The 13,147-nt window shown below is 43.1% G+C and overlaps 1 protein-coding gene across 1 annotated transcript; it reads left to right on the top strand.

The window, feature by feature from the left end:
- Positions 1 to 3,941: 3,941 nt before the first annotated feature.
- On the top strand, positions 3,942 to 7,928 carry LOC114474624 (uncharacterized protein K02A2.6-like). Its single transcript, XM_028465045.1, has one exon. The coding sequence runs from the start codon at positions 3,942 to 3,944 to the stop codon at positions 7,926 to 7,928; it is 3,987 nt and encodes a 1,328-aa protein (XP_028320846.1).
- The last annotated feature ends 5,219 nt before the right edge of the window (positions 7,929 to 13,147 follow it).

Here is a 13,147-nt window from a genome sequence, read left to right as displayed (position 1 = left end):
TACACAATCTAGTCTCATAAGTGGCCTCAATACTGTGTAGCAGCTAACTGTAAGAATACTTCTGCAACATCCTTATTTACACAGAGCCATTATTATTGTCAGGCACTGAATTAGTTACACCTATCTACAAAGGTAGTCATATACACCTGTTTGGGATGAGTTCTGTTGCCCGACAAAATGATGGTTTTGTGGCCTGAGTCTGCATTTAAAGCCAACAAAGTCAGCTTCAGCAGCGAAAGCCTTGAATAGCAACAATTCTATTTTTCAGTCATTTTCAGTCTGCCTTCACCTACAGCCTGAGAACATATACATGAAAATATTTATCTTCCTTCACTTTGCTGAGCGTCCACGGCTGTGTTTTGATGACCTTCACACCTAAAATTCTTTTGTGTATCATCCTCACACATCCAGTCCCGCCCTTATGTCACATCCCACTCTGAAGAGGCCCTCCTCTGAAGGTGGTTTGTACAGGGGCAGATGGTGATGATGCTCAGACTCCCTGCGCTCGCATGCTGTATTCTCCGTCAGGTCCCGTTTCTTCCTGGATGATCTGAAACAGCCAACCACAGTGCGGAGGTGGTTGAGGATGGTCAATCGTTGGCCAGATAAGTGTACTCCCTCGACACTGCCTCCAGGGTCCCGGATGTGTTGGTGTGGGCGTGTCCATCTTGTCGACTCTCACTCCAACTTCCAAGCTGCTTCCGGCCATGCCTTCGTAGACAGGTCCTCTGGGATAAAAGTAAGCAGCTCTTGTGTCGCCAACTTGAAAGAATGGCAGTACTGAAGCATGACTTAATAGATTCAACACCAACAGGTAACAATTGACTTTCTTGCTCTGAAAAAAGCAGACGGTTGGCGCACAGCTACTTATCTTGGTCAAGCTGTCGATACCTGGACAAACTTCAATGATGCGAATTTAGGTGCTTCACTACTGATGGATAAAAATGATCTCTGACTCCAAGGCATGGCAATGACAGAAGATGGCCTGACTGAACAAATAGTTTTTGTCTTCGCGTAGTAAGTTGGCATTGACAAAAGGCAAGTGCTATAATAGGCCTTGTAACTTTAGGCTATAATTTAATTGCCTACGAAGATTGTTACTTAACTAAATATGTAGATTACTGTTTTTATTGCTTACACTCATTTCATAGCAAATTATCATTTTAAATATATAACAATTTGTAATGCTTTATTTGTATACCTTAAAGGCACCCCGCAGACTTTTTGACCTAAAGAGTTGACCCATAAGAGCTATTTTAAATGATTCCTCAGGCCAATATACAGCGCTTGACAGTATCAATGCAGGGCTTCTCTCTCGAAATACCAACCATGTAAGTTTGATCATATGACGTGGAGAATGCCTGGAGAACGTTTCACTTTTTGACAGTCACGTGACATACATAGTTCCCACATGACGTCACCGAGGAGGGCCGAGCGCCAGGCTTCTGGCGGCGGGTAGAGGAGAGCCGTGGCGGCGGCTGCTGCTCTTCCAGCCGCGGGCCAAGCCCAGCCCCGCTTTGCACCCCAGCCTGACCGACCCAACCCTTAGAGCCAATAATTATCCCGAAGTTACAGGTCAACTACTGTTTGCATACACAATCAAAAGACAAAGGAGGCTGGCTCGAATGACTGTTGATTTTTGCGACAGTGCTGCAGCGCTTGTGGCCACTAGGGGCGCCTTACGTGAAAGTTACAGGTCTATCGCCCCTAGTGGTCAAAAGTTACACAGTGTGCCTTTAAGATAGCAGGGAAAGTGGTTTATTTACATGATCACTACCATCATTGACAAAGTCTATTCAGAAATAAAGATTTAAATTGCTTCATACAAACTATTAAAAATATATACATCTTTGAATAGTGGTCTCTGAAGTAGTTGTGTTGCCTGTTAATTTATTGCACTTGATGCTCTTTCATTGTCCTTATCCTTCTCTCTAAAGGAAACTCTTTGCACCGCTTGCCTTTTACAGCTCGTATCAACACTGTTTTAGGAGGAAACAAGAGAGGGAGACATTTTCAGTGTTGTGATTGGTTTTTAAACTATGGCAAAGAGCCAGTTGCAAATCAGTGGGAAGACAAATTAAGCCGAGCCCTACCCAGCAGGTTGTCCTTGGACAGATGTAATGTGATTCTGTTTAAGCTCTCAACATCCACCCAACACAGAGAGGACAAGACGAGAATCACGAACTGCTACAAAGCACTGCCCATACATTTGTCTGCAGCGTGACTTTCAAACAGAAAGTCAGAAAACTCAACTGAACTGCATGTTTGCTTTAATCGGAGACATTGATCATGTATAAGACACCAGGATGCAGTTTTTCACCCTGCGAGTTGTCCTCTGTGAGACAGGCCATTTGTTTTTGAATGGTTCTCCTGAGGATGTCAGTCTGGATAAAAGTTAAAGGCCCTCTGTATTTATTAGCAACAGTAGTTAGTGACAACAAAGTTCTCTGTCTGCTGCCGAGTAATAAAAAAAAATAAAAAAAGGCAGGAAGTGCAGCAATGATCCAAACATATTATCAAACATTGAGAATAAAGACAAAACCAGACATCACAGCTCCTAACAACATTATTTTTATCCGTTTAGTTTTATTTTCTCTCATTAAAACCAATTGATTTTCCTTTAAATAGAAAAGGAATGCTGATGAATTTGTCCTTTACTTTCACAGGTACCGTATGTGCAGTGCACTAGTCCATCTTTGAACTGGACAGGTGGACTGGTAAACAGTGAAATCATTTCCACTCTTTTCATCCCTCCTCCCTGAGCAGCTATAAATCTGTACGTGTGGCTTTTAGGAGGATTGCGCCGGCACTTTGACTTCAAGTCTTTCCCTTTTCCACAGCTTTATAGAGATGTCAGCAGCGGCCTACAAGAGATTGGGCCAGATCTTCAGAAAGCAATCAATCATCTACAGCAAACTCCAACTCTTTCAATTGTACCCAGGCTAGTGCATGGAAAAACAAATAGTGGGGCTGAATTACTGCTAATTTTGAAATTCACTGACCCACAAAAAAGAACAACCATTTTCCTTCGAAAATTCAGCAGTTTTAACAGATATTAGCCTATTTATCACAAAGCACTCTTGCAGCATCCATTAATCAGCAGGTGACAGTTGAAAAAAGTTATCAAAACCTCACCTCTCCTATAAATGGAAGTTAATAAAGAAAAAAACTTCTGAGATGCCCTCCATAACCTGACAGCAGGTCACTCTCTGAGTGAATGCACTTTAATTATGAAAGAAAGTGTCGATTTGTACGATTGCCCTACGGACAACCCCCAGTGCTATTGGTACGGTTACCGAAGAACACATACGTAGCGTCTTAGGGTTAGGTATAGGTTTTAACCCAATATTGCAATAATTTTTAGGGTTAGGTTTAGGGTAAGGCTTAGTCTTAGTCACGTGACCTAAACTGGCCAAATAGGGGCGCTGCGTACGGATAGAATGTTGGTATATTGATACGGCAACCGTATGGATAGCCACATAAAGAGACACGGTGCTGTCGGGTGGTCGCCGGTCTCAGGGTCTTTAGCCACTTAAACTCTGTTGCTTCCAATGAAAACAATTCCCTGTGCAGATGTTGTAATCACTTTTCCATAGTTGCTTTGGAAACAGTCTGCTTAGCTCACTTTTAATAAAATTCAACTGGTATCTGTTACAGACCGGAATAGTTTCACTGATTTACATATCGTGCACCCCGGAACCTGTGTGTTCAGTGCGTGTGTTTCCTGTCGGGCACTTCCTGTGAAAACACTCCCGGAATGTTAGTAGTATGCAGCGTGTTACTAATAAGGTGATTAAACGACACTAAAGGAAAACAAGTGTGCGTGCTTCCTTACCCTCGGGTTACCACACTTATTGGCGACGAGGATTAAAGTGCCAGTGACGGCGTGAGTTTTTTTTTTGGTGTCGAGGAGGACGTTTCCGTCAACTTTAGTTTGCAACATGGCTACCGTCGGCGCGCTCAGTGAGTTTGTCGAGCGGGACGGAGACTGGATTGAGTATGTCGAGAGACTTGAACACTTTTTCCTGGCAAATGACATTGTTGAGGAGGGGAGGAAGAGGTCGATCCTCCTGAGTGTGTGCGGGGCTAAGACGTACAGGCTGATACGCAATTTGGCTACGCCACGGAAGCCTGGGGACCTAAGCTTCAGAGAGCTGGTGACGCTGGTGCAGGAACATCACAACCCGAAGCCGTCGGTGATCGTTCAGCGCTTCAAATTCCACACACATTCACGCAGAGCAGGAGTGTCAGTTGCTGCATTCGTGGCTGAGCTGAGACAACTGTCGGAATTCTGTGAGTTTGGACCAGTGCTTGACGACATGCTGCGGGACAGGTTAGTCTGTGGGATTAATGATGACGGCATGCAGCGCAGATTGTTAGGAGAAGCCACACTGTCTTTCAAGAAAGCATTAGATATTGCCCAGGCCATGGAAACAGCAGCTAATAACTCTAAAGACATTCAAACAGCTAACGCCAGTGCGCAGCAGAGTGCCGTTCACCGTCTGAGTAATGACAACAAAGGCAAGCCGTTTAAGTCAGTGGAGTGTTACCGGTGTGGGGGCGCACACCTTGCTAACGACTGTGGTTTTAAAGATGCTGTTTGCCATAACTGTAAAAAAAAAGGACACATAGCCAAGAAGTGCAGAGGTCCTAAAAAGCCATGGAAAAAGGAGTGGGGAAAGTCAAATCACAAAATGAAGACTCATCACCTGCAAAGTGAGGGGCCCGAGGAGCAGTGTTCATATAACATGTTTAATATGATTGTCCTCAGTGAACCCCGGGCAGACCCGATCTGTGCAACGCTGCAGTTAAATGGGACAGAGCTGGAGATGGAGGTGGACACAGGCGCCTCAGTTTCAGTTATAAGCCAAGCTACATACTCCAAGTTGTGGTGCCCTGGTAAAGCACCTGCTCTGAGGAAAGCTAACATCAAACTGAGACAGTACACCGGTGAGTGCATTCCTCTACTTGGGGCTATAGATGTGGATGTAGTGTATGAGGGCCAGGAAGCTAAAGTCAAACTGATAGTAGTAATGGGAGAGGGGCCAAGTCTGCTGGGACGAGACCTCCTACAGAAAATCAGCCTAAACTGGGGTAAAATCATGCATGTGAGGGTGATTGGAGACATCCTAGTAAAGTATACAGACGTGTTTAAAGATGAACTTGGCACCCTCCGTGGCACAACAGTGAAGTTGAGCGTGGACACAAATGCACAGCCACGTTTTTGTAAACCACGGACTGTGCCATACGCAATGAAGGCTAAGGTGGAAGCTGAATTGGACAGACTGCAAAAATTAGGTGTTATTGAACCGGTGGAGTTCTCTAACTGGGCAGCACCGATTGTGCCGGTGCTGAAAGAAGATGGACAAGTGCGTCTATGTGGTGATTACAAACTTACAATAAACCAAGCCTCGCAGCTCGATACTTACCCTTTGCCAAAAGTTGAAGATTTGTTTGCCACGCTGGCAGGGGGAAAAACATTTACAAAGTTAGACATGAGCCATGCATACCAACAGCTGCTGCTGGATGAGGATTCAAAACAATATGTCACCATTAACACCCATAAAGGACTGTTTAAGTATAACCGTCTTGTTTTTGGTGTAGCATCCAGCCCAGCCATCTTTCAACGCACCATGGACAATCTCCTACAGAACATTCCACACGTAGCTGTCTACCTTGACGACATCTTGGTGACAGGTAAAACGGAGGAGGAGCATCTGCAAAATCTCGACCAGGTGCTAAAAAGAATGGAGATGGCAGGGCTGCGTTTAAAGCGCAGTAAGTGTGTTTTCCAGGCTCCAAGTGTTACCTACCTGGGTCACAGGATTTCAGCTCAGGGGCTTTCCCCCATGACAGAGAAAGTGAGAGCAATTAAGGAGGCTCCTAGTCCAAAGAATGTAGCAGAGCTCAGGTCATTCTTGGGCTTAGTGAACTATTATGGGAAGTTTTTACCTGAACTCTCTACTGTGCTCGCCCCCCTCTATCAGCTGCTGCATAAAGACTGTTCGTGGAAATGGCAGCAGGCTCAAGAGGTAGCGTTTCAACACGTCAAAGAACTGTTGCACTCAGCGCCTCTACTCGTACACTTTGATCCAGACAAAGAAGTGGTCCTGTCCTGCGATGCATCGCCCTACGGCGTAGGGGCGGTTCTTTCCCATCGTGTGGAGGATGGGGATGAAAAACCTATCGGGTACGTGTCACGCACTCTCACAGCAGCAGAAAAAGGGTACTCACAGCTAGAGAAGGAAGGGCTAGCTGTAGTTTTTGCTGTAAAACGATTCCACCAGTACCTGTATGGACGCCCTTTTACCATATTTACAGACCATAAGCCTTTAATGGGTCTGTTTAGTGAGACTAAAGGTATTTCACCTATGGCGTCAGCGAGGGTGCAACGTTGGGCATTAACATTGTCAGCGTATCAGTATCGCATAGAATACAAAGCAGGAAGTGAAAATGCAAATGCGGACGCATTTAGCCGTCTTCCTCTTCCAGAAACCCCAAGCCAAACGGGCCTGCTTCCAGAGACAGTGTTTTTGTTAGACAGACTGTCTAACTCCCCTGTGACAGCAAAACAAATAAAACAATGGACTGACAGAGACCCTGTGTTGTCACAAATACAAAGATGGCTGTTACAGGGCTGGCCGGGATCTGTTGAACAGGAGGAATATAAACCCTATGTCAAGCGTCAGCTGGAGCTGAGCGTGATGGGTGGGTGCATCCTCTGGGGATCCAGGGTGATCATCCCACCGCCGGGTCGGGCTCCGGTAATGGAGATGCTGCATGAAGCCCACCCCGGGGTATCGAGGATGAAAAGCCTGGCCAGGTCCTTTGTGTGGTGGCCGGGGATGGACGTCGCGTTGGAAGAAAAGGTAAAGACATGTTTGCAGTGTCAAACTAATCAGAAAATGCCCGCACCTGCACCGCTCCACCCATGGGAGTGGCCAACCCGTCCATGGTCCAGGCTGCACCTAGACTTCGCTGGTCCGTTCATGGGTCACATGTTTCTGGTGTTGATGGACGCTCATTCAAAGTGGTTGGAAGCGCACATTATGTCAAACATCACAGCCCCAGTTACCACTGACCTGCTCAGAAGCATCTTTGCTACCCACGGGTTGCCAGATACAATTGTCAGCGACAATGGGCCCACTTTTACCAGTGAAGTTTTCAGAGAGTTCGTGGAGAAAAATGGGATCCGACACATCCGCACGGCGCCTTACCACCCTGCGTCCAACGGCTTAGCAGAACGTGCTGTGGAGACGCTTAAGAGTGGACTGCGGAAGATGACAGGGCACTCGCTGGAAATTAAGCTGGCACGTTTCTTGTTCCAGTATCGGATTACCCCACACACGACCACTGGTCTGTCTCCAGCAGAGATGCTGCTGAAGAGGAAGCCCAAATCGCATCTGGACCTGCTACGCCCGGATGTGGGAGCAAAGGTTGCCAGATCACAGGAAGATCAAACACTGAGGCGGGATCAACATGCAAGAACATGGTTTTTCAAGCAGCGTGATTGTGTTTATGTTAAGAACTTTGCAACTGGCTCGCCCTGGTTGCCGGGTATAATCCGCAGCGAGTCGGGGCCAGTTTCTTTTGTTGTGGACTTGTTGGATGGCAGGCAGGTTCGCAGGCACCAGGATCACGTACGTGTTCGCTCTGTTGCAGGAGGGGAGGGGTCTCGGAGTGTCTCAAACAAAAACGATGGGAGCAGCTCTATGGACTGTGTGGCACCTGTGTGCACTGATGGACTGTTACTGCCCCCTGTTGGACTGTCTGAGAAACCTGCCTCGCCTGAATCTGTTTCACCTGAGCCTGCCTCTGCTTCAAATCCTCCCAGTGGAGCTCAGTATGTCTCTCCATCTGTGGACTCCACTGACACACTAAGAAGGTCAAAAAGGCAGCACAAACCACCTAAAAGGCTGGAGTGTTAATTAAAAAAAAAAAAAAAAAAAAGAAAAAAAAAAAGAAATAGTGTTCTGCTATACAATATGTGTTATACCTGTTGTTATAAAAAAAAAAGAAGGTTTTCTGCTGCACAGGATGTTTTGATACTATGGTAAAAAGAAATTGCGGAAGTGCAATGTGAATTTTAGTTACTTGAAAGGAATTATATTTTCTGTGGTTTACAGGGCAAAAATATAAAGTGTGTTTTGTTTGTGATGGCCTTGTATTTGTGTTGACTTAAAGGGGGAGAAGTGTTACAGACCGGAATAGTTTCACTGATTTACATATCGTGCACCCCGGAACCTGTGTGTTCAGTGCGTGTGTTTCCTGTCGGGCACTTCCTGTGAAAACACTCCCGGAATGTTAGTAGTATGCAGCGTGTTACTAATAAGGTGATTAAACGACACTAAAGGAAAACAAGTGTGCGTGCTTCCTTACCCTCGGGTTACCACAGTATCAAAGAGAGCGAAAGAAAGAGAGACATTCCTTTGAAAAATACATGCACACTGTGCTTGTGTTTTTGTTTTGATAGTTTTCCAATCAGGTTAATGTAAATTTCACAATTGCAAAGCAGCTTCTTGGAGATGAGTGATGCTCCTTCCACCTCAAAAAGCTAGATCACATCTAAGCAACCAAGCATTTAAATTAATTAGTTTAATGGATTTTTTTCTCCATTATATTTTCCTAGTCTGTTCACGTTTTCCCTGAGCATTCATGTTTCTTTCAAGCTTCTTCTTGAAGTCCAAAAGCATGTTTTTCAGGTTCACTGATATAGTGTTAATTTTAACGGCAGATTTTGATTTGATTTGTCTTTAAACAAAATTTATTATTTGTCATATAAAAACCTCTCCATACCTGTCCATATTTTCCATGTTTCATTTTCCTTTGTTTTCCTTAGCCTGTTGTGACAGTTATTATATGTCCTAACAGGCTTTCAAAAGACTACTTTTCTTACTTTTCTTTTCAAGCATGAATACATATAATACAGGAAAGACAGGATAACCTGGGGGCATATAAAATCCAGTCCAGGATCTCATCTGGTTTTAAGCACTTGTGTATGGGTATCGACCATAAGAGGACAGTATAGACACGACACCAGTGTATTTTAAAGGAACTCTGAAGCGCAAAGGACAGAGAGATTTTCCATCGTTCACTCAGCCCCCCCATTCATCCCACCTGTGCATAACTTCCATTTCTCCCTCTGTTTAAGTCCTCAATCTGTTTTTCTCTGCTTCTTTTTCCTCTCAGCCAAAACTTGCTTTGGCTCTTGTTCTCTCATTTTTCCACTGTTGGATTTTTTTCTCTCAAAGTAATCCCTTCCTGACCTTTTTCAGTCTGTGTCTTTCTACTAAAACCTATTCATAGGTTTCAGTCACATGACATGCTCAAAGGGCTTGGGCAAAACAAATGACCAATATGACCACTTGCAGTAGATTTTTTGTTTTAAAAGGGTCTTTTGGTTATACTTCGATCCTGTAAATAACAGTTTGACCACTTAACATAAATTTAACAAAAACAAAATCAACAACAACAAAGTGAAAATATTCTACAAATTGCGGCACCATTAACTCACAAATGTTTCCTTTTCTAGTTTCCTTCTCAAATAATTTTTCAGGGTGTTGTTTTCTGTAAAAGAGTATTCTAATTGTTTTGACTGCACAACAACGGTCTGCCATCATTTCTGAGCAAGAATAATTATTTTAAACACTAAGAGTCTCATCAAAGTCTGTCTGCCAACAAAGGGCCTTCCCATTTATCAGTGACCTTTATAGATCCTACTCACAACATGCGCACAGTTTGAGGTCTGAATTATTTTGCTCTGAGACCAAAGAGCCTGAAAGCAAGGTATCGAGTTGAAAATCACCAGTAGAAAATAACTGTGCAAGTACATGCATTAAAGAGTACCTAAACGCTTAGTTTGGCCGACCTGCCACTTTTAGGAAATTGAAAAAAATGCCTTGATTGTGGGTGGGGCTCCGGGGCACACCCACTCTATACTATAAAATTCTAACTAGCTACTTAGTACTCACTTTTGCTTTCTATTCACAATTCTCTCAATCCAACCCATTTGCTACAGATTGCAGAGTTCACAGATGCTAGTTTTTATAGGAGGGGGCAGGGCTAACCGTGACATGAGAAACCCCCAAAACGTCACAAACCAACATTCTCAGCCAATAACAAAATGTGATTGTAATAGCTCGGTTTTAACCCAAAGAGGGCAGTCACTCTTACATTTCTACAACAAAATACACCAAATGGAAATACTTTGACTAAATTGTCAATAATTGGACTGAGATCAATCAACAACACTACTTCAAACTCAAATACATTAATTTTTAGCAGGAAAAAAAGCACTTTTGTTGTTAAATTACTCTTTAAACAATCCAGTATTATTTGCCATTGACAGAACTATGCAAGTATACAGACAATAAGGTAACTTCCACCAATTTTCTGATATTTTTTTATTTATTCAGTTTATTTCCGACATGGTTACATTCTATTGATATTGATGTTTCTTCCGTAATCAAACAAGGGTTTGTGGTTTTCTAGTGAATTGATAGCTAGGTCAGGGGTCATCAACATGGTGCCTGCAGGCACCAGGTAGCCCATAAAAAGTGCCCTAAGGCCTCTTCAAACAAGAGCACAGTTAACCAATGAGCTTTGTCAAAAAATGCATTTACTTGCAAGTTGCTAGGCTTCAAACTCACAAATACAGGTGACAGATGTAGTCAGAGTTTTAATGGAGTACATGCAGCACTTGACAAGTTTTTGTATTAAAGGGCAATATTGTGAAAAAATCACTTTATAATGGTTGGTCAGCTGACTGAGCTCATTGACTCCGCTGCTGCTGCCACACACACACCCTGAAACAGTGTTTGTCTTGACTCACAATCATAATAGCCGCTTAAAAGTGTATAACTTTAATGTGCAGTTTTTTGTGTGTTGATAGCAAAAGAAGATCACATGTGATCAGCTGTTGTGTGGAGTCAGCGTCTACAGACACGTCTACTCATGAATATGCATAAGTAGGCCCCAAAACAGCCCATTTTTAGAACTGCTCAGAAAGTCACTTTTCAGAGGGCTAAAAACTCTGAAAAACAGGTGAGTTTGGGAAAATAAACCTCAAATACTATGTTGTTATGATTCTTAAGGTGCGTTCACACTGAACCCGACTGAAGTGACTTGATTACATTCAAAATCAATGTAAATGACGTGATCTCAAGCGACCCGACTTGCGCGATTCTGCACGACCTCGTCGCTGAAAGTTGAAAAATTTGAACTTTTTAAGCAATTTCCGGCCGTCACTGTCTGTAAAGCCGAGGCAGCAGCCCCTCCCTTGCGCTTCAAAGAGACGGCTGCAGCGGAGGGCTGTGACTGTACACTTCCTCAATTTACTGGGGCAAAACAAAAGCGATTAACTTCTTGAATAAGCCTACATTCTGGGTGTACTCATCCTTTAGTAACCCCGTAAGTTGATTATTTAAATCGTAAAAGCAGTGCTGTCTGAAAGTGCTTTAAACATACGGCCGGATAAGAAGTGATTGTCCCTTTCTCTCCCCTGTCACCGGCTCCGCAGACACACACACACACACGCTGTTCCTTGGTCATCACGTCACAGGAGCGATGAAGTGAGGGAATGACCAGAAAGCACCACTAGGTTCAAGCGACTCATCACGGGCCTATAAAGTGACTGCAGCCGCTACAGTCGCGTTCGGTGTGTTTTTAAATTGTTGAATTGTACAATTTTTACATGTTTTTATGATTAGTTAAAACGTTGTTAGTTGGTCGCTGTTTAATAGGAACATAAAGACTTCCTATGAAATCTTATGAAAATGAAACCATTGCATGAATTAAGAAAAAAAAATGTTGCATGTTGAAACATTTCTTACCTTTTTAGGTCACTGCTAGTTTTCCTCATTATCTTGCCCTTTAATTAAAGTGTAACCATGAAAATGTAGCATTTAAAAAGTGTATATCAAACCGATTTCCCTTCAGATTATTCAGTACTTTTTGAAGTAGCTCACAGTTTCAGAGAGGTTGGTGAACCATGATATAAGTGCTTGTGGCTTTCGTTACCACACGTTTGAATTGAGAAAACGCTGATGAATGAATGGTACCACGCAGGTGTGTCCTCAAGTGGCTACATGTAGTATATTCCGGGAATGAGTGAGAGTTTAAAAAAAACAAGGCTCTATCACACTCCACCCAAAGTCTTGCACTTCATTTTTTAAAATATTAAGTTCCATCCGCCTGATGTGTTTTGTTGGGTTTCCTGTTCCCAGCGTTCCCTTTTCCCTGAGAACCACCAGGTAGGATGTGGCAGTCCTGGCAATGGGTCCTCATGACTCAAACTAACAAGGCCGACTGAGATGGAAAGAAAGGGATGGAACATACCCATAAAAGTTACTGATCATTTAATATAAGTGGCTTCTGGATTCAGTTTCAAAAGTAGGCTTTGCAGCAGTTTTTTCCCAGACAGTATCACCTTTTTTACGAGGCAATTCTGCTCTTTAATAAACTCAGTATATTGCTCTATTTCACAGCTGGAGAGTTTTCAAAATTTCTACTATGCTTTTCACAGAAACAGTTCCCAAGTCCTTGCTTGGAAGGTTGTGGCATGTTTTTTAGCAACATAATAGATGTGTGAAATGAATGTGCTCAGTTTCAGAATGTGAGAATCACTTTTAGTTAAATGCAGGAGGACTGCTACTGCTGCGTAAAACTGGCAGGAGTCATTAGATCTTGTCAAAGGGATTTCTAAAGACCTTGGCTCTGATTTACTAAAACTATTCCCGCGTAAAAACTTGTGGTAAACTGAAAGTACAACAAAACATATGTTTCAAATGATTTACAAACCAGGCATGACAAAGATTACATGTCAAATGTACGAAATAACACAAGCTATCTTTAGTATTTAGTGCAATTGCTTTAAATGTAAACAAAACGCACACAATATTAGAAGGAGATGCAAATAAATCAATACCAAACCTGAAACTTATTGTGGTGGTTATTTTTGGGTATACAGTATGTTGAGCGCGTTTGACAGGCAGGTCTTAGCTAACTCAGCTACATGTGTATATGGCTAAAGTTATTGTTGTGGGGAGGAGACATAAGCAGAGGATGATCTATTCTGCTCGGGTCAACATTTTTAAATGAATGAATCAAAAATAATTGAAACTTTCTTTGTTAACAGGAATTTTTGACC

This window comes from Gouania willdenowi, chromosome 13, assembly GCF_900634775.1.
Source record: "Gouania willdenowi chromosome 13, fGouWil2.1, whole genome shotgun sequence".
NCBI classification, from domain to species: domain Eukaryota; kingdom Metazoa; phylum Chordata; class Actinopteri; order Blenniiformes; family Gobiesocidae; genus Gouania; species Gouania willdenowi.
This window is presented reverse-complemented; position numbering and strand designations above follow the sequence as displayed.

Coding starts and splice junctions, on each gene's coding strand:
- LOC114474624 (XM_028465045.1), top strand. CDS start 3,942: ATGGCTACCGTCGGCGCGCTCAGTGAGTTTGTCGAGCGGGACGGAGAC.